Source organism: Phacochoerus africanus, chromosome 10 (assembly GCF_016906955.1).
Source record: "Phacochoerus africanus isolate WHEZ1 chromosome 10, ROS_Pafr_v1, whole genome shotgun sequence".
Classification (NCBI taxonomy): domain Eukaryota; kingdom Metazoa; phylum Chordata; class Mammalia; order Artiodactyla; family Suidae; genus Phacochoerus; species Phacochoerus africanus.
In genome coordinates, this window is record NC_062553.1 from 85,219,318 (window position 1) to 85,240,924 (window position 21,607).

Genomic DNA, 21,607 nt, shown 5'->3' on the forward strand with positions numbered 1-21,607 from the left:
CAGTATTATTCTACTGTTGTCCAGTGTTAAATCACATAGTATATACACATACACACACTTTATATAGTCCTCTATATGTTTACCAGTTTCTGACCATTTTCACTTTATGTCTAAATTGAAGCATATCCCTTTATATAGTGTTATTTGGATGTCAAGTATTTTCTGAAAATGATGTAGAGATACACATACATATGCATGTGTGCATGGGTTATACATGTGAATATTCACTATATGTATATTTCATTCTGGTATATATATATGTGTATGTATAGTGTGTGTATATCCTACACCATGTATATACTCTCTCTCTCTCGCTCTCTCTCTCTCTATATATATCTGTATGTATATATATATACACACACACTACACACGTACTGTATGTAGTTTGCGTGTCTACACACACACACACACACACACATACACACACACATGCACACACACTATATGGTCCATTACAACTCACTATGTATTAATATATAGTTTCTTAGTTTCCTTACCCTTTGAGGCCAACTAACTATTTGCAGATAATGAGACTGAATGTTGCATCTGAACATTCTGGACCGAAGATTGTTAATGCAGCTCCCAAACTGGAAATGCTCTTAGCAGATGAGTGCTCTGCCCTGACATCCTGCGTTGAGTGTGTCCTGAAAATTGTGTTGTTTACTCTGTTGGGATCTCTCCTGTCATTTATCTTGTGTTCTGGTGAACAATTTTGAGCCTTAACCACTGACAAATTGCATATGTGATGATGCCGGGTCTGTCATAAACAGTGAAAGTGGTACGATTGTCATGCTGCACCTCCAAAGGGATTTTGTTAGAATGTCCCCCTAAAATGTTGGCCCATTATATGTTCTTGGGTTCCTCTCTGCCATCCCTCCTCCCAGCTCTCTGGTCTCCAATGAAACGGTGTTCTTAGGTATTGTTCTGCATTCATTTACCTTGTTTATCTACCATCCTGACTTCAAATTAAGGTATACTGGATTTAGGTTTTACATTTTCTTCTTGCTTTTATTCGCGTTTCCTTAAGTGAGAAAGAGAATTATGATTTCCTTTTATCTGAATTTTTTTCTTAAAAAGGGAACCATAGACTCAGTTGCTACACATTAGAATCATTATTAGGGCACAGAAAAGAGCACAGATGGTTTGAAAGGCCCTCAGGTCATTCTAATGTCCAGCCAGGATTGAGGACCACTACTCAGTAGGAGACATAATGTCTACTTATTATCTGTGGGGTTGATTTTTCACTGGGAATACATTTTAAACATATGAAGAGCTTCCCCCGGTGACTATTTGTTTTACACTATTTTCTTCTCCCACAATTGAGAATTCGTTTTCAAATGAATCTAGATAATGGTATCTCATAATTTAGCCCAGAATTTTCAAGCAGGAGGGATATATCCTAAAAGGACCATGAGTTCTGGTGCCCAAGCAGAGATAAATATTTATTAGACATGCATGGGATGATTTCCTGTATGCCAGCTCTGTCCTTTTCCTTAACTGTTGAACAAGGGTTGCTTTTCAGGGAAATTAAATGATTCAAGAGTTTCCTTGTGGCTCAGCAGATTAAGGATCCAGCGTTGTCACTGCAGTGGCTTGGTTCACTGTGTGGGGCAGGTTCAATTCCCTGGCCCTGGAACTTCCATCTGCCCTGGGTTCAGCCAAAAAAAAAAAAAAAAAAAGAGAGAGAGAGAGAGAATGATTCACCCATAGCCCAGATATCTCTGTATTTGACAAGAAGTGATGGGGTGAGGGTGCAGGCAGCTCTCTCTACTTAGGAACATCAGGGAATTCAGGAACTGTAAAAGGACAGCTTCGTTGTTGCCCACAGCAGATGTTGTACACAGCTACCTCCAGTAATGATTCACCGCAGAGTCTGAATAGCCGCCAGATGCAGGAAAATGAAACCCAGCACCCATGTGAAGCGTCTGCACTGGTTTCTACTCCAAGGTCACACAGAAAATGTTTGTTTTTCTCCATAGGTTCGAACCAGTGTCCTACCTGAACATAAGGATCCCCTGCCAGAGGTTGGGGTAAGTGTTTCTTACATTTCCAAAAGGCATACACATCGCTTCTAAGCTAATCATTTGGATTCTCTGGCCTCCTGCCTGGTAGCTGCCGAATAAAATTGAGTTAAATTAATAGGGTGTGACTATACAAGGAGGCACCATCACATATTTGCTGAATTGCATGGAATACTTGTCTCCTGAAAATCGTCCTCAAGTGAATTCATACTTAGTTCAGCCGGTGAGAGATGAATCCAGAAATTGCCCTGCAGGTAACTGAGATGTGATTGGGAGCCAGCATTCCTGGACCAAGAGGAGGCTGGGAAATTGCAGATGTGAGCTCTGCTGCTTCAGCCAGGAGGCAGAGGACTAACCAGCCGTGGGACTGGGATGTTTTCTGTTTCCTGCCGCTGGAACACTGTGGCTCAGGTCAAAACAGAAGCAGCCACAAAAGTGCAGCCCAGTGTTAGAAAATCCAGCTGAGGTTTTCCTGCTCCATCTGAACCCCTGCATCTCCAGCTTTTAGAAGCTGGGAGGGCACCAAGTGATTTTGCTTAGACAAAATTAGAGTAGGCGGTAGAAGTTCCTGAAAAGAGCCCAACAGGTCCCTGGGACTTTGCATTCAGAAAGGAGGGAAGCCTCCAGAAATATGTTGTGTCTAAGAGGCTCTCTGACTGAGGCAATCAAAAGGCCTATTTGAAATGCCCTGAAATCCTACAGGCAACTGGCAACCTTCTACCGGTGGGTGGGTATGGGGAGCCCTGGACTAGGTATCCTTCATTTCCCCCCCTGGCAACAGGCTCCATCCCAACCTGCCAGGGGAGCCCTCCAGAAGGAGGGCGTTGATTTGACTGAGAAGTCAGCCACCTCCGCTTCTGTTAGTGAAGGCAAAGGAGTGGGGCGCTTGGTGCTCCCTCACGATAGACAAGGCTTCTGGTTTCTTCCCTGGTTGGGGTGAATGACTCTTTGACTCAAGGGAATCTTCATTCTTCAATCTTTCTTTTCTGCCAGTCCTTTCAGCCTCACCAAACTTGACTCTGTGGGCTTCCTTAGGTTTTCCCAAGGTACCAGTGAGTCTTTCCAGCCTCAGGCCTCCCTCCCAACAGGCCACAGGCCCCTCTCCCTGCCCGGCCGCTATCCCCCACTCGCCCTTTGCTCCCAGTTCAGAGCTCAGGTCGCAGGGCTGAGGATTGCTTACCATCCTCCTTCAAACTAGAACTTTCATTGCAAGCTGTCATCACACCGGTGATGATTCCTTTATAAAATGTAAGGTCTTTTGAAATCTGTAACTCCTTAAAATAATTTTTAAAAAAATCAATAGTTTTATAATCCGATAAAACCCTTTTTCCCTCCTACCCCAGCCTTGCCCCTCTTCTCTTCCCTTGCCCCATCCCTACCGGTACACTAATTTGTTCTCTATATCTGTGGATCTGCTTCTTTTTTATGTTCACTAGTTTGCTGCTTTTTTGTTTTTTGTTTTTGTCTTTTTAGGGGCTTACCCATGGCATATGGAGGTTCCCAGGCTAGGGGTCAAATCAGAGCCATAGCTGCCAGCCTATGCCACAGCCACAGCAACATAGGATCCAAGCCGTGTCAGCAACCTACACCACAGCTCACAGTAGTGCTCCATCCTTAACCCACTGAGCGAGGCCAGGGGTTGTACCTGCGTCCTTATAGATGCTAGTTAGCTTCTTTTCTGCTCAGCCACGATGGGAATTCCTGTTTTTGTTGTTGTTGTTGTTTGTTTGTTTTTAAGATTCCACATGTAAGTGATATCATGCAGTGTTGGTCTTTGTCTCATTTCCTTTAGCATAGTACCTTCCAAGTCCCTTCATCTTTCTGCAAATGGCAACGAAAAAAAGTAAAAAATGAAATTTATGACTCTTAATACGTTAATTATTTTTTTAAAATTTCCATTTATTTTTTGAAGCTCAAGGAAGATGAGCTGGTTTAATTTTTTCTCCTGTCACTACTCACTACCACAACTGCTTTGTGTTAAATCCCGTTACTTTAGATTTTAATGACATCTTGGCTTGGCCTAACTGTATAAATTTCCCCCTTTTATCGCTCATTCGGTTCCTGAATAGAATACATCTTTATTCATTTTGAAGCTGAAACTGATAGCACTTATGAGTGGAACCCAGCCAGAACCCAGATTGGGACTTGAACCCACAGGCCGGGACCCAAACTCAGCCAAAACCTAGATTGGGACTTGAACCCATGGTTTTTTAAATGAGAATCACTCACCCAGGATCTGGACTTACTGAAGTTCAGATTCTTTGTGCCTCTGCACAGAAGGAATTCAGTGAGAGACAAAGTGATAGGCAAGAAATAGGTGTGCTTGTGACAGACACAAGCAGGCAGGCAAGGAAGCTCTACCCCGAGGATTAGGTGGGCTACAATTTTATAATCCAGGAGAAGTGGGGGTGGAAAAAGACTGCCTCTTCCTCTTTCTTCGAGTAGTAACTCCACCTTTGTATCTGGCCCTATAATGTCAAACTAGGACTGTCATGGTGCTTATTCAAAATGGCAGAAGGGTGGTCCTTAAACCCCTGCCCTTGGTCTGAACCTGAATGCAGGCCTCTCCCCATCCCTCACCCAATGACCTGAGGCATATCTCATGCCCCCACTTGTCAAACTGCCTGCCTCTTTCTGATGGTCCTCTTGAGCAATTCTTAACTTATAGTGATCTCCCAAACTTCCTTAGGTTTCCATCTCTATCTATGGTCCCTTATTGGGACTTCTGCAACTACCCATGTAACTATCCTACTCCATTCCTATCAAAACTTGAGTCTTTTCTCTGATTTTAAATTATTTTCTCCCATCCTCTCCTTCACTACTTCTTACTACAGGCTACAGACTTCTTTGTGCCTCTAGATGAGGTGGGGGGGGGCATGGTCCGTTATCATGTGCATCCTTCCCTTTCCTCCTCTCATTGCTCAGTTACTCAGGAGGAAGGAAAGGGGGGAGGGTCTTCCTTTGCTTGTCCACCATGAGGGTGTGGTTACCTTTATGCTGGTTTAATGCTTCTCAGCCTAACACTGCACATCAGAGTCCTTTTTGTGAGAGTAAAATGCCAGCTGTCCCATAAGCACACATGGAGCTATTTCCAGAGGCCTTAGAGGCCCCTTCCTATTATATATATTCCCACCATGGGGGATCTTATTCTGAAAGAACCGTCTCTCTGCTGACCCTTTCTACAAGCCCCAGCAGCACTGGGTACTAGATAGTCAATTATTCTCAAAGGAGACACAATCATCAGTTCCCAGCACAGTGGCAGTAAAGATGGTTTGGGCACGTTCAATCTTCATAAGTCTCTTTTTGGGCCCAGACTCCCTTGACTTTGGTTTTGGGTTTGAGGATAGAGGTGTCTCCTTGAGGGTAATGAACACAGAGATTCACCTCATTTCTTAAATTATATCCTCCCCATATTCTGACCTTCTCTCTCTTCCAACATTATATTAACTGGCTGTATCATGATTACTAATAGGCCAGTTTCTCTAAACTGGCTGCTCTTCAGGCACTATGATGAGGTTCTCTGAACTTATCATGTGGTGGTGCATTTTGTATCTTGTGTCCTCATCTTTGACAAAGACTCGGCTATACTTCTTGGACCAAAAGAAACTTCTTAATAGACATCCTGTGACATGCCTATTGTATCAGTTAGGAGTGCATTCAGAAGCAAGTAACTGGATGAGTAGTGGCTTAAAGGAAACACCTGCTTTATCTCATGTTACAAAAAGTCATGGGGGAAATTGTCCAAGGCTGCAGCTACTCAAAAATAACTTCAAGGAACTGGGCTCTGTCCATTTTCTTGCTTCTCCTTTCTTAAAGTATTGTCCAATCTGACCATTATACCTTCAGGTATCACATTAAAGATTGAAAAGGCTCAGATCAACTGATCCTGCTCTTTCAATTCTGGATGACAGTAACTTACTGGGAAAAATTAATTGAAACACAGTCATGCCTCTATAACTTTGGAGATTAGTCCCAGCACCCCCCTCAGGTATCAAAATCCATACTAAAATCCTTACGAGTGGGCACTCCATATTAGTGGGTTCCATATTTGTGGGTTCTGCATCCATGGGCCATCTTCACTGCCACTTACTTATCACTGAGAAGAGTGGGGTCCCTGGGTAGAAGGGAATCTAAGTGCAATTCTGATTTAAGCAAAATCAGGATGCTAGTAGGAATGAAAGGTGGGCAGAATGGGTATTAGGTATCAATAGTGTTATTGTACTCTTACTAGATCTTAAACTCTGTGATAGCAAAAATCATGTTTATTTTGTTCACTCTACTAGATCTAGCTCTGTGCCTGTAAATGACAAAATCATGATATATGAATTGAATGCATTTGAAGCATACCGTGATTTTGATTTGCCAGTCATGTTTTTAGAACCACCAGAATAATAAAAAGAGGAGTGTCTAAAGATAATTGCATAATATGACACATTTTACAACACATCAGAAGTCAACAAAATGACAATTATATTACTGAACTCCATCTCAGGCAGGTAAGAATGAGCCTAAATAAGAACAAGTCAGCACATCTTGGCTTTCTAACACCCTCAGAGTGCATGATATTCTGGATAGAAGCAAATTGCTACTCCTTGAGCAGCTCTGAAGGACCACTGGTTAATACCCATCTCATCACTCCTCAAAATATTTCTTTGGACACTGAAAATATTATTGAGGGTTTAAGTACTTGGCCAAGAACATAGAACTGGTAATGGCTCTGCCATTGCAATGTGCCAAGGACTCTAACTGCTAAGTACTCCAATTTAAAAAAAAATGAGCTTGTCTCTTACTATAAATCATTCAAATATATTCTATGCATTTTTAAAGCAGCATCTGTTAGATGCACACATACCTTTGTTAATGGCTTAGTCAAGCAAATACCAGTCTGTGCTCTGAGTCCTTTGGAGGTATATTCATAGTAAAGATGTAATTTTATAATACATGGCTTTATCCTAAAGTTCTTTTTAATGTTTTCTTTGGACTGTTGATCAAGTTGTAATTGATTTCCTCTCAGTTGTTGTTGTTGTTGTTTTTCTTTCTGATGTATTTGTTTCAGCACAAATAATTCTTTTACTCTCTGTCCTTTCCTATGGGGTGGGAAACCATGCAACCACATCTGGTAGGTTTGAGAGTATAGAAATGTGAAAAAGGACCTGACCTGTAAGATATGTGGAGGAGATGTTGTCTCACAATATCAACTTTGGCTCTTCAAAGACCTTTTACAACTTAAAAAACCTCCCATAATACATATATAACGTTATGAGACTAGGTCAGTATATTATGGATATCTTCATTTATCCTCAAAACCGGCACTGTCTAGCAGAAATATAATGCATGCCACATATGTAATTTAAAATTTTCTAGTAGCCTATGCTTTTATTTTTCTTTTTATTTTTTTGTCTTTTGGGGGCTATACCCATGGCATATGGAGGTTCCCAGACTAAGGATCTAATCAGAGCCTTAGCCACCGGCCTACACCACAGCCACAGAAACCCCAGATCCGAGCTGCATCTGTGACCCACACCACAGCTCACGGCAACTCCAGATCCTTAACCCACTGAGTGAGGCCAGGAATCGAGCCCACAACCTCATGGTTCCTAGTCAGATTCATTTCCACTACACCATGACAGGAACTCCCTTATGCTTTTAAAAGAGTAAAAAGGAGCAGACGAAATTGATTTCAGTATTTTATTAAACTCAATGTATGCAAGCTATTATCAAAATGTAATCAATAGAAAAATCATTAATAATCTATTTCACACTCTTTTTTTCATATCATATCCTATAAACTGATGTGTAGTTAAGCTTCAAACACATCTCAGTTCACGGTGGCCACAGACTAGTGTTCAAGCTGGATAATGAAGCTCTGGACCATACTTGGAAAAACTTGGGAGGTCCACGCAAGTTGTAGTATAACGGAAATCTATACTTTGAATAAAAGCTTTGTGAGAGGTACATAGATGATGGAGACTTGCATCGTGTATGGGGAGTACTTCCTCCAGGTCCTTACGTGGGAGTAGTACCAGGGGATCAGACTTTATGGAGCTATGCAGCCCTGGTGAGCGTTCTGGATATCTGTGACAGGTGCAGCGTCCCCGACAGGGCTCACTGGATGAACTCTTTATTTGCATGCTCCTGATAGAGTAGGGCCAAAAATTGAGGCAGAAGCCTAACTTTTGCCACACTGCTTGATATCATTCTCCAGCCAGGTGAGTGATTGAAATCAAGCATAGAGCAATTTAATGATCATCAGCTTTGGGTGCTTGCACCCAAATAATCATTGTGAGTGTTGTGTCCTCATGAGCAGCCCAAAAAGGTCAGAGCTGCAGGTTGTGCCAGCCAAGAGCCTGTCAGAGGAAAGGGAATTGCCACCTGTCTGGGAAGTGAGGCACAGCATGATGGGGATGAAAGAATTCTGGACTGCAAGCAGGAAACATGCATTCCGAGTTGACCTCTGCATGTTAACTAGTTCCGTGACAACGTGTAAACCAGTTAACGCCTATGGGCCTATTTCTTCATCTACAGACCAGGCCTTAACAAGTTTTCACAGTTTTTTATTTGATCCTGACATTTTCTGGGCTCTGATAAACATTCCCTGTGATCTAATAAAAAGTTGAGCTATAAGGAATCGTGTACTCATCACTAATCACTGTAAAGGACCAATAACTTTCATATCTTTTTTCCCTAGTAGAAAGAATAGCACCACAAATTTAGTAAAATTTATCCTAATTTATATTTTCCTGAAATCTAATTTTTAAACATATATTTTCCTTTTTGATAATCAGGATTTCCCATAGACTTTTTCTTTAAATACTCTGTCTTTTCCAATATGTATTTGCTTATTTTTATTTTGTTTTTGTTTTCAAGCTTTTTTTTTTCTATTTTTAAAGTTTTACTGAAGTATAGTTGATTTAAAATGTTATAATAATGTCTGCTGTACAAAAGTATTTAAAATGGACTTATATTTAAGTCAGCTGACTTCTGGGTAGACTTTCCTTAATCATGATGCAAGCTAGTTTATGCAGTGCTTCCTATTTTCCTAGCAATGTACTAAATACTTTGCCTGGATCTCATAGCTATGCTATGAGAATTCATTATGCTATGAGGGTGGTGGAATAACTTGTTCAAGACTGCTCTTTGTGAGAGAGGAGACAGAAAGAAAGGTGCTGACAGTGGACAGCCAACCTAGGGGCTGGGAGAAGTGATTTAATTGCCCAGATTTCCATTTTTGTACATAATCATTGATTTAGAACTACACTTCAGATTTCCAGCTCTAGTGACACTTAAATTTTTTAAAAACTTTCTCCCTGGTACTGGAACTCCTAGTTTAAAACCTTTAGGATGAGAATTTTGGAAGCAACACTGAAGGAGAGATGAAAATATTTTCCTTGAGTTATATCTGTAATATAAACACATTTAAAAATAATTCTCTTAAATTCTATATTAATGATTAAGGTGATAGTAAAGATAAAATAACTCTGTATTAAGTTATTCTTTTACATTAGCACTGTGTGCTAGTTTCCCTCCATGGGAATTAAGATTTCAGAAATAGAAAAGCCTGTTTTCCCTCTACCTCATTCTTTTATCAGGAGACCAGTGAATATTCATGTAAATTAATGATGTGTTTTCCAAAATAGGGGATGTAGAGAGAGGGACCTTGTTTTATTTATATTGAAGTAAAGAAAACACATTAAAAACCTTCTAGAAAGTCAACATATAGGCAAATCCATTGTTAGCTACTGCAATGTGAAACAATTATTATATATGCTGTCTTTAAATTGGGGGATTTTATTAATGCATTTTATGCAACTTGTAGTCCCAATGTACAGTTATTTTTAGAATAAATAAGGGAATATTTATATCTAAATAATAGTTCCTTTAGTTTGACACATTTTCTTTATATAATGCTATCATGTCATTACTTAAATTTGTTTGTAACGGGCTGTGTGATTTCTGTAAGCTCTCTTATTATCCTTGAAGATTAAGCATGTGGCTGACAGTTGTGATGGAAAAGATTGACGCACAGGCATTATTTTTGGCACACTGCAAGCACTCACGGTGTAGCTGTAGTTCTGGGTGCTGGGCTGAGCTGGAAGATAGACCATCCAAGGTCCTGCTTCCACAGGAGCCCTTGGTCTGGTGGGCAGGAGGGACATTCAGTGGCTTGTGGTCACAGACTACTTGCAGCTGTGCCTCCTGGTGTGTCTGTAGCATGTGTCTGAAAATAGTCACTCCACCTGTCTCTCCCTGCAGCAATCTAGTCTGGGACATCTGCTGCTTTTATTGCCAAAAAGACCACAGTATCATTTACGGCATGTGCAATTTGTTTTCTTAATTCTAATACCATCCATACTTTCAAAATCTCCAAAGGCAAAGAGAAGAAATAACTTGAAATTGTGGGACACCATGATGTTTCTGATAGGCTAAGAATTTTCTTCGAGTGAGGATAATGAATTTAAATTAAAACCCCTAATTACGAGTGAAAGAGGAAGCCAGACATCTCTCTAAAATACAAAATGCTAAAGTGAAATTCACGACCACAGTATACAATCTGCAAGCTAAAAGATTGTTTTGATTTCTTACAGTTCAGTGAATTATAGTAGTTTATAAATATCTGCAGAAGGAGCATTTCTCCTTTATGTAATAGAATAACTTACTTGAAAGCTAGTGTCTATGCTATTCATTCATTCATTTATTGTCAGTAACTATTTATCACATACCTAATGTGTGTTAGGCAGTAGGGGTTTATCAGGAAACAAAGCTTGTTGTGGAAGTTCAAATGTCAAGTTTTTTTTTTTTTTTTTAGGAGGGGACAAATTAAGGCACTAAAATACGTAGTATTTAAGCAAAAATAGAAAAAAATACAACAGGATAAGAAATCAAGGCTAGCAGCGTCAGTGTCAGGGAGGGACCCTCTTTTACATGGGGGTGTTCTCGAGGGTGTCTGATGAGGTGGCATAAGTAACTTTTGCCCACCTGGATCTCTGCTAGACTCTCTCTGCCCCTTGCTGAAAAGTCACCTTCAATTTCTGCAGGCTTTGTTCAGACAGCTCATGGACTTCCTTTTCTGCCTTGATTCACTCTCTATTCATCACTCATATCATCAGAGCTTATTTCCACAAATCCTCTGTTTTCACATAACTTTCTTCCCCTAATAATTTAGTCTTAATGTTATGCGGGATTTGGTGACGTGGTGTCTAAACCAGCTCTTTGAGTTTTGAGTAAATTAGTTGGGTTGATCGTATCGCTAACATATAGGCACCTCCAACTTTACAACTGACTTATGCTTCAAAGGTTTGCCTTTAAGACTTTTGTGATGTAAGTTATAGAAAAACAAATATCTTATGATATCACTTATAGGAAACAAATGAATTTATTTACAGAGCAGAAGTAGACTCCCAGACATGGAAAACAAATTTATGTTACCTAAGAGGAACCAAAGGGGAATGGAGGGGGAAGAGATAAATTAGGAGTTTGGGATTAAAATATACACACTACTGCAATATATAATAAATAACCAACAAGGACCTACTGTACAGCATAAGGAACTGTACTCACTATTTCATAATAACCTATGAGGGAAAAGAATCTGAAAAAGTATATATATATATATGTATGTATAACGTATGTATATAATACATACATTGTATATGTAATATAACTGAGTCACTTTGCTGTAACCTGAAACTAACACGTTATAAATCAACTATATTTCAATCAATGTATTTTTTAAAATAATAACAAGCAAAATAAATATTTCAGAACATTATAAAATAGCATGAGTTAAATTAAGCAGGGGAGACTTTTGAACCAGCTCTAAGCTGAAGCTTTGAAAAGACTGAGAAAAATTCTGACCTGAAGATTTTCTTCCCTGTGCTCATCAATTGTTTTGTGTGGTTGCAGCCTTTAATATATATGGAATAGTTGCACGCTTTCCTCAGAAAAGACCAGTTGACTTAAATCCAACCTCTTACTCTAGTGCAGGCTGGTAACAGATCTCTGCATAGAGAGTGTTCTAGAAGATGTAGTGTAGATTTCTTGTAAAGTATTACAGTGTGTTAGGCAGTAATGGTATAGGTTATAAAATGGGTTTGGTATTCGCATGTTTACATCTTGACCTTGAAAGGGAATGAGAAATCCTATTTATGATAGACCACAATATTGTGACTTTTAAAATTACAAGTAGCCAGGAATATTAAAAAGAGATGAAAGATTTTTTTTCTATCTTGGAAAAGAAAAACCAATTTAGTGCTTTATTCTTTATATTATGAGTCAGAGAGTGTAGAAGGTAGATATATTCATAGATCGTCAACACCCAGTGTGATAGGTTAAAAAAGCAATTTTAGAAAATGTAACTGAATAAATACCATTCCTTTTTTTTTTTTTTTTGCGTGTTGGAATGAAATTGTCCCATGCTAGTGTAGAAATAACAAAGGAAACAAATGCTTTTAAACATTGCTGTGATGGGGGAGAAATATAGCATTTCTATTTATAACTTATACAGAGTCCCACATAAAAATAGCTCCAACTAGCAGATTTGCTCATATCTGGAATTCAGAGTTGTTGCTGCCCATGACTTGAGGAATTCTAATAAGAGCAACGACAGCATTGGTAAATATTGAAAGTTTGTCATCTTTTCTTTTACCTCAGTTTTCATGTAGGGAGAATGTTTATTCGTGAAAAAGTCCTGGCCTCTGTGTTAGACATCTAATTTTTTTTTAATGAGAAGAATTCACTTGCACCCCTCAACCTTGCCCTGTAAAGTAGGTATATACTACGGATGGTTGTAGTTCTCTCAGTGAACTTTGTCAGGCTAATAGATTTAACATTTTATTCTAAAGACTAATGTTGTATGATTGGTGTGACTCACAATATTTACAACTTCCAAGGTTAATGCAAACCATTCTCTCTTATTTTCAGCGAAGCTTCCTGGGCTATGCCAGTTTTAAAGTGGGGGAGCTGCTGAAGTCCAAGGAGCAGGTGCTGGCCCTGAGCCTGAGGTGGGTCTCAATGCTGTTCAAGTTAACAGCTTGTGATATTTATTGAAGACTGGTTGGGTTTGAAAGCTCCAATTCTTGAAGATGTTTAGATGTCAGCTCTCAAATAGCTTGCATTTTTCATTGGAACAAGTTACAGTGAAAGAGCAATTATTCAAGTTCACATTCAGGTTTGTGTTTCAGATTGTCAAAGGTTATCAGCTCTTGTAGGGGAAAAAAAATGACATTATTAACAAACTAGTGGTAGCCAAAGGGGAAGGGGTCGGGGTGGAAGAAAAAGGGGAAAGAAATTAAGTATTGTAAACTACCAGTTATATAATAAATAAACCACAGGGATGTAATATAATGCATAGGGATATAGTCTATAATTTTATAGCAACTCTGTGCTGTGCATAATCTATAAAAATATCAAATCACTAGGTTGTGCACCTGAAGCTAATACAATATTGCAAGCAACTATACTCCAATATAAAATAAAAAATAGTGATGAAACTTGAAATGAAATTTCAAAACATGATGAAGCTTCAAAAAATAATGAAACTCTTTGAAAGTAAGAAAGTAAGTGGAAATGATGGGCATGTTATTAAATATTTCCATTACTTATCAAAATGCTACTTTTTAAATCGAGTTTCTGTGTTGTTAGAAACAACATTGTGATTTATGATAATGAAGGGTGAGCTGATTATTCTCTTTTTAAAGCTTATTTTGTTGCTATACTCTTAAATATAAAACTTTGGACAGATTCATATTGTAGCAGATAACAGATCAGAGATGATTTTGAGTATGAATACAAGTAGTTTGGGTGCAAAGGATGTAAAGTTGCACAGCATTTTAATACCAAGAATAGTATTAAATAGAATAATCAGTTCTTTTTAACTTTATTAAAAGTTAGACAACCTAGTAGGTTATTTTCTAACTGTATAATACTTTTTAAATTATGTATACATAGAAAATACTGCTCTGCAATACTAATATGAATGAATATAAAAGTTGTATAGAACACTGTAAATCTTAAGCTGCTCTTTTTTTTTTTTTTTGATGAAACATAAAGCCCACTCTTAACAGACAATATATCTTAAGTTTGTTTGCTCTCTGCCTGGCCCCCAAGGACCCATTGTAACCAGTTTATTTCTGTATAGATGCCGTGGCTTATGCTGGAATCTGTTGCTAGCTGTCTCCTTTTCCTTTTTCCTGATCCTTACAGTTTACCATTTTGACTTGAGAGGCTATAAAATAATTTCAAATCATTCATATCCATGCAGAAAAAATAAATATTGATAGGTTCGAATGAGGTCATCTTCTTTTTGGCTTCCTTTGGGCTGTGTCTCTTAAACATGCTACTTTTTGTTGTTGTGTTTTATTTGGGAAGACATTTAGAAATCTTTATAGTTTTTTGATACTATTTCCAATAAATTTTGGCGGGGATTATTTTCTGTCTAAAGTGTGTCAGTGCCAGCTAAAATGTCTATCTCTCCTTGTCACTGATGTCCTAGAGGATATCTGTTACCCATCTAGCATGGCAGTTAGATTTGACCTAAGTGCCCCTGGATTCATGATGTGAGATGTCAGACATCGAGTGGCTGAGAAACACTAACGGGTCACAGATTTTCTGTGGAAGATGCATGGCTCTTTATTCCTCACCTTGCTGATCACTAACTGAAGTACTGATAGCATCATAACTGCCATTAACATCAGCAGCAGACGGCACACCATTTAAATGCTGGCTTTCAAACAAACATCAAGGGTCCAGATATTCTATTGAAATGAAAATCTGCGAACATACGCAATACCTGAGAGGGAGAACAGGAAGAAAAGGATCTGGTTCAGAGTATTACACTTAGAATTCCAGGTTTAGAGAAAATCAGGACATATTTCCACTTTTGATTTTACTACTCCTGGTTTCTATCCATTTTATTTTGATTGTATAAATAGGAAACAAATTCAGTAACAAAAGAATTGTATTTTCTGGAAAAAAGAGTGTTCGGAAGCCAGTGTTGAAATGGCTAGATTATTACTTTTTTCCCGTTTCACTCTTTGCCAAATTTGTGGATGTCTCCCTGTGAACAAGGCACATTGTAGACTTGTCTTAACCTTTAGATTTCTGCTGCTTTGTGTTTTTACATCTGTCCTAGTTTATTTTCTTTCCACTGACTCGGCAGTCTCTGAAGTATGGAGTTGGAAGAACATTAGGTCAGGGGAGCATTTTCTGGCTGTTAGTTTGGTTTTGTTTTTCATATTCCTTTGCACTGACAACATCTGACTTCTATTCATTTTATATTTGAGTTGTTAATTTTAAAGCAGTTGAATTCTCAGATTTCTATAAAACAAATTCCTAGAAATAAGTGCTGTGTGTCAGCAGTATTCTTTGATGGTGAGGGTCCCCAAATCTTTCTAGTTTCATTTGTATTCACGGCCCCTTTGGGTACCTACTTGTCAGATAATTCAGATTTCAAACTCTCAAACTAGTTCCATGGGACACGGTAGTTTAATGGGGCTACTCTGTCCTGTGTGCTGTGAGCTGGAATTTTTGAACCTTGAACTGAATATTTTTTTAACCACAGAAGACTCAAAAGGGCAAAAAGTGAGTGTGTGTCTTATTTATAGATTTAGACTCAAATTTCATGAAATATAATGTAGTGCATCTTTGAAATTGCAGAGTAACACTTGTTTGCTTATATTGGGCAGACTGCCTCTGATTTGGAAGGTGGCTCCTAATTCTAGAACTCATGTTCATTTAAATGCACAGTTACCAAATTTCTGTCTAGGTGTTCTTACATCCCAGTTGGACTTGGTCTCTTTATTTAAAATTAACCCTTTTACCTTTATATATTATCTACTTTGTTTTGCTTGTATAGATTGGTACCTCCTGTCTCTTCTGACTTCTTTCAGATCTGAATCACTTTATGATTTTGTTCTTTAGTTCATTGCCATATATTCCTGATTCCTGCACTATACTGGAAACAAGCTAGGTTCTCATATAGAGGGTTATAATTATAGACATGAAAGACACTGAATAATCTTATAATAATATTAATGACAGTAATAGCACAGATAATAGGGAGAGAGGCGGAGTAGGAAGATACTAGGAAATACTTATGCTTTATGTGCTGATAAGTCTGTTAGTGATAAGTATTTGTTTCATTGCCCTTTAACAAATTAGCCTCTGATGTTATGATTTTTGTCGTTTTATAAATTAAGGAACTGAGGTGTAAAAAGCAGTTAAGTGGCACAAAGTTACAATGCTCTTAAGTCTTTTTTTTACCTTGCAATACTTTTTTATTATAGTTGATTTACAGTGTTCTGTCAATTTCTGCTGTACAGCCAAGTGTCCCAGTCATACATACATACACACACACAGACATATTCTTTTTCTCACATTATCTTCCATCATGTTCCATCAAAAGTGACTAGATATAGTTCCCAGGGCTGTACAGCAGGATCTCATTGCTTATCCACTCCAAAGGCAATAGTTTGCATCTACTAACCCCAAACTCCCAGCCCATCTCCCTTCCCCCTCTTTCCCTCCGCTGCCCCTTGGCAACCACAAGTCTGTTCTCCATGTCCATGAGTTTGTTTCTTTTCTGTAGACAGGTTCGTTAAGTCTTAAGTAGGAAAGCCAGGGTATGAAGCCACACGTTGCTGCCTATAAAGTCTATGCTCTTGAGGACTCCCTTCTTGTCTCCTTTGAGAAAGGAGAAAACTGCTATCTAGTTAAAACCTGTCATACATCATGCGACTTCGTAATAGCAGAACAAAGCCAGCACTCAGGTCCAGGACCACTGGTTCAAGGTGTCTTCCACAGTGCTTAATTTTATAATAAATTAAGACAGAACGAGTGTTACCAGGCCATGGGAAACTCAGGAATGTTAGCCATGATGACAGAAACTGAGAAAAAGCCTGCTAGGTTAAGCCAGGGGGGCCAGGGATGGGGAGGTGGAGAGCGAAGAAGCCTGGGGAATCTATTCTCACTCCAGAACCATAGCCCCAGACCTGGCTTACTACCTGAGCACCTAACAATTGTTTGCTTTACCAACCTGCCCTGAGTCTCTTGGGATCATAATAAGCAGACATTTAGAACATCATAATGCTGTTGTAGGATTCCCTAACAGAACGAAGGAGATGTGTCTCTGGGATGGTGCTCAAGGCCAGGGGAAAAATTACATTGCTCTTAAAGTGGTCAAACAATCACAAAAGCAGAAAAAGTAGGGGAGTGTAAAAATTCTTTCTTAGAAAATCCTTCTCAGGAGAACTGAGACAGGTAGAAGTGTTTTGACCTTGTCTAAGCTTTGTTGCCTCACAGTTCCTTATTCAGTGCTGGTTCATTCAGCAAGCATTTATCACAGATTTTTCATATGCTGTCTACAGTGATGTGTTCTTTACCAAAATTTTAAAATAGCAGCAGGGTCCGTATTTTCTGGTTGATGTTGCTAATAATACCATTAATGAAAAAACAATCTCATTATTAATTGAGCATCTACTAGCATGCAAGGGCTGTGTTAGGTGTTTTCCTCCATTGTCTTTTTTAACCCATGCACTTTTATCATCCCTATTTCATAGAAACTTGTCGAAGAGTCCACAGCTGCTGATTGGATAAGTAGGATTAGAAGTTGGTTTGGTCTGACTCCAAAGCTTGTTTTGCTTTTATTTTCCTGCCTGGTAGGTAGCTAACGATCTAATAGAATCCTTGCTTTCTTCTCCATTTTACATTATATTTTTTGGAGAAAAAAATTTTTTTTTCATATGCTTTAATTGTAAAATTCAAGTTCGTATGTCTGTCACAGTAGTAGAGGTCAGTAATTATTTGCTGGAATTTTGATTCACCCAGATGACTTTCTTATATTTTGATGGATGCTCAGTATAAGCCTGATACCATTTATTTCCAAGTGGAACCCACGTAAATTAGTGAATATAATGCAGGCTAAGCATCAGAGTGTATATGAGACAAGCACCTTTCAGAGTAATGGTGACTGGTAGGTTGTAATTTGCTCGAAAACCCAAAAACCTTACTTGGATTCACATTTATTTCAGTGTTGGTCTTGTCACAGAAACTTTCAGGTCATGTTAACAACTGCTTTCTTATTCCTTTTGTAAGCTTCTACATGTAACTCCCCCAAATTCAGCAAACATTTATGTAATTTTATCAAAGTGGATGTAACAAAATTTTCTTTTTCTTTTAACTGATGTTTATTTTTTCCCTTAGGGTTGGTTTACAGTCTTTTCCTGAATGCAGATGTGTATGAATTTATTCATAAAAAAGAGAATTTGTGTTTCCTTTTTCTTCCTTCTGCCACATTTACAGTAATGCTGTCATGTAACACACAACCTAAGGCTTTGATGGACCTGGCTAAATATCTGGTGTCATGTTTTATAATATACAGATGAATAGGAGAGTCTGAAGAAAATAAACAATGAGCTTCCATCATTTGTTTTCATATTTTCCTTATTTTCTGTAACATTTATAGGTGTGTATATATTCAAGCAACTATCTCATAGAGTGCATGGACAGATATGCCTTTGTACATTTATATTATTTTAGTACTATTTTGCTTTCTCACAAACCTTGACTACTTATTTTCTAGTGTTGTAAAACAAGTTGTCTTAGAAAAGGTAAGATCCAAATTATGAGGTCTGGAAGCAATGTAAAGAAGCAGCTCCATAGACTATGACATGCAGTTTTCAACCCAAGATTACTTAGAGTGATAAAAAAATGAAATTGCCACTAGCATCTTCAGGTTGGGAGCTGAGTTACGGGTTCTGTAGGCCATAAGGCAGTGCATTCGAGTAAATTTGTTTCTGGGATGCATGAATACATCTGAATCCCCACAGTAACCTGAAATCAACCTTGGCCATAGATTATGTAAGAGTTTTAAATGATAAGTTTGTTTTTCATTTGAAGTGTAATTAAACTTTTTTTCGTTTCCTAGTACTACTGCTCCTTAACCGCATGCAAATAATGCTTAAGCACCAATTTCAGACTTTAAAATTGTATGTGTGATGAATACTTCTATAACAGCACGTTTTCATATTAATATTTACCTTAACTTCAGAGATAATTAAAAAAATCTCATTCAAGCACCTTAATATCATGCATATTTTGAATATATTTTTCTCTCTTTTAAAACTCTCTTCCAGTTAGCTTTTCCAAGTACGAAAAAGTAGGATTACTGCGGAAAGCCCTGATGTTTCCACCACACTAAATCTTATGTCTAAAATATTTTCTATGTTAAATAAGGAGAGTAGACATTGACTAGTGGCTAAAAAGCCTACTTAGACAAAAGCATATCAGTGATTCATTTTAAGCAGAATAGTACTAAACATTATTAAATGCACCAATGGAAACGTTAGGGGATGAGGATGGTGTTGATGTTTTCATAAAATCCACATTCTAAACTCTGAAAGCAATGCATAAAGACACGGATCCCCCCCCCCCCCCCCCCGCTCTCCACCCCCACCCCTGCCTCTTTGGGAATAAGCCAAGCAGAAAAACATGCACCTCAGTAGCAAAGGCACACTCATGCTTGATCCAGATGGACACATATGGGGAGAGCCTGATAGCCCTGCAATGCTTTATTCACCTGGCCTTCAACATGATTCAAAATGAAGATAGGAGGCTCTTCCAAGACAGTGCCTCTGATTCTGACACTGACTCAGACCTCATAGATATGTAGGAACTGGTAACTAACACTATTAGAGGTTTATGATGGGTCCAGCATTTCAAATGTCTTATCTTGTTGAATCTTTTTTTTTTTCTTTTTAGGGCCACACCCTTGGCATATGGAAGTTCCCAGGCTAGGAGTTGAATCAGAGCTATAGCTGCAGGCCTACGCCACAGCCACAGCAACACAGGATCTGAGACGCGTCTGTGAACTAGGCCATAGCTCACAGCAATTCCAGCTCCTTAACCCACTGAGCGAGGCCAGGGATCCAACCCGCATCCTCATGGATCCTAGTCAGGTTGTTAGCCCAGTAAGCCACAATGGGAACTCTTTATTGAATCTTTTTTTCAGTGTTTTTAATAAAATTTTTAGTGAAGCCATAGTTGATTTACAAGGTTGTGATAATGTCTGTTGTTCAACAAAGTGATTCAGTTATACATGTGCATGCATCCATTCTCTTTACGATTTTTTTCCCCACATAGATTATCACAGAACATTGGATAGAGTTCCCTGTGCTATATAGCAGGCCCCACTGGCCAGTCATTCCATGGACCTCAGTGTGCATCTTCTAACAGCCTTGCTCAGAAGGTGTTTTGTTTTTTTTTAATTTAATTTTATTGGAGTAGAGTTGATTTACAGTGTTATATTAGTTTCGGTTGTACAGCAAAGTGAATCAGTCATATATATAAATATATCCATTCTTTTTTCCCTTATAGGTTATTGCAAACTATTCAGTAGATTTCCCTGTGTTATACAGTAGGTTCCCATTCATCATCTATTTTATATAGCAGTGTGTATGTGAAATGTGAAATTATTTCCCTTTGACTAATAAGCAAAATGAGAAACAACAATATGATTTTCTAAGGTCACATATGTGGAACGGGATGGAAATTAAAAGAGAAGAAGGGTTCTTGATATCAAGGATTTCCTGGAGAATGTATATTTTGTTTAGAATTTTAGTATTAAATATTTTGAGAGGTCAGAAGAAACCTGGGCATTTGAGCTTCTTCTTGGGCCCCTTTAGTGACCTGGAACTCAATGTCAGGAGACCGTACATCTTTCTTATTTTCTCATCTGAGAAAAACGTTAGAAAATGCTGAGAAAGATGTTAGAAAGATCTTCAGTGTTAGAAAGTGCTCCTCTTTTATCCCAAATTTTACCAAATTTTAGTGCTTGCCATGTTCCCAGCTTGCCTTCATGGAGTTAAGTAAAACAAATCTCATGCCTTTTCTGTATGAGGGCATTTGAAAGCAGCTTTCTTGCTCAACTTTAAATCTTCTCTCTTTACTCTCTCTCTCTCTCTCTTTTTTTTTTAAATCTCAGAAAGGAATGTAATCTAGTAGAAGGAGCACCAGACTTTTCCATGAGACCTGGGTTCAAGTCCCAGCTTGGTCACCAGCTGTGTCACTCTAGGCATGGTATCTATTCTCTTACATTTGTTAATTGAAGCCTTAACAACCTCCCTCCCAGGGTGACACTGGGCAATTAATTAATAAATGCAGTGAAGTTCCCCGTCTGGCCATTCACATATGGCCATGGGTGTGAGGGAAGAGCACTCTGTAAAGACTGTCTTTCCTTGCTTCTTGCATTAAACTTACTAATTCCTTCACCCATAACTTAATGCTTTGCTTAGTTTGAGAGCTTAGTTTGTTGCAGTTCTTTCTTAAAATCTGACATTAGTTTTTTTTTTTTTGTTTGTTTGTTTGTTTTTTAATCAATCAGTGGCAGAGAGGATGTTGTAAGCTTTGATCTGGATGTAACAATTTTATGATCTGAGCAATGGATGCTTCCTTGAAACCTAAGTTCTGGCTTTAATCACTCTGATGTCAGATTTGGCTTTTTATCAGGGGGCAGCTAACCAGCAAGAGGCATAGGGAAAGTTTTGGTTGAAACAGGCAACATTCCAATAGAGTTGGGAAAAATATGAAATTTG

General features: G+C 38.5%; 1 protein-coding gene across 6 annotated transcripts in view; it reads left to right on the top strand.

Moving 5' to 3' along the window:
* The window catches only part of INPP4B (inositol polyphosphate-4-phosphatase type II B), a 694,433-nt gene that overhangs the window by 445,058 nt on the left and 227,768 nt on the right, over window positions 1–21,607 (top strand). For 5 of the 6 annotated variants that reach the window (XM_047798897.1, XM_047798899.1, XM_047798894.1 and 2 more), the window contains 2 exons: window positions 1,980–2,030; window positions 12,942–13,021. In XM_047798897.1, coding sequence (XP_047654853.1) covers window positions 1,980–2,030; window positions 12,942–13,021 — 131 coding nt within the window. Of the gene's footprint in view, window positions 1–1,979; window positions 2,031–12,576; window positions 12,633–12,941; window positions 13,022–21,607 lie in introns of those variants that run through there. The other variant, XM_047798898.1, reaches the window with a different exon arrangement.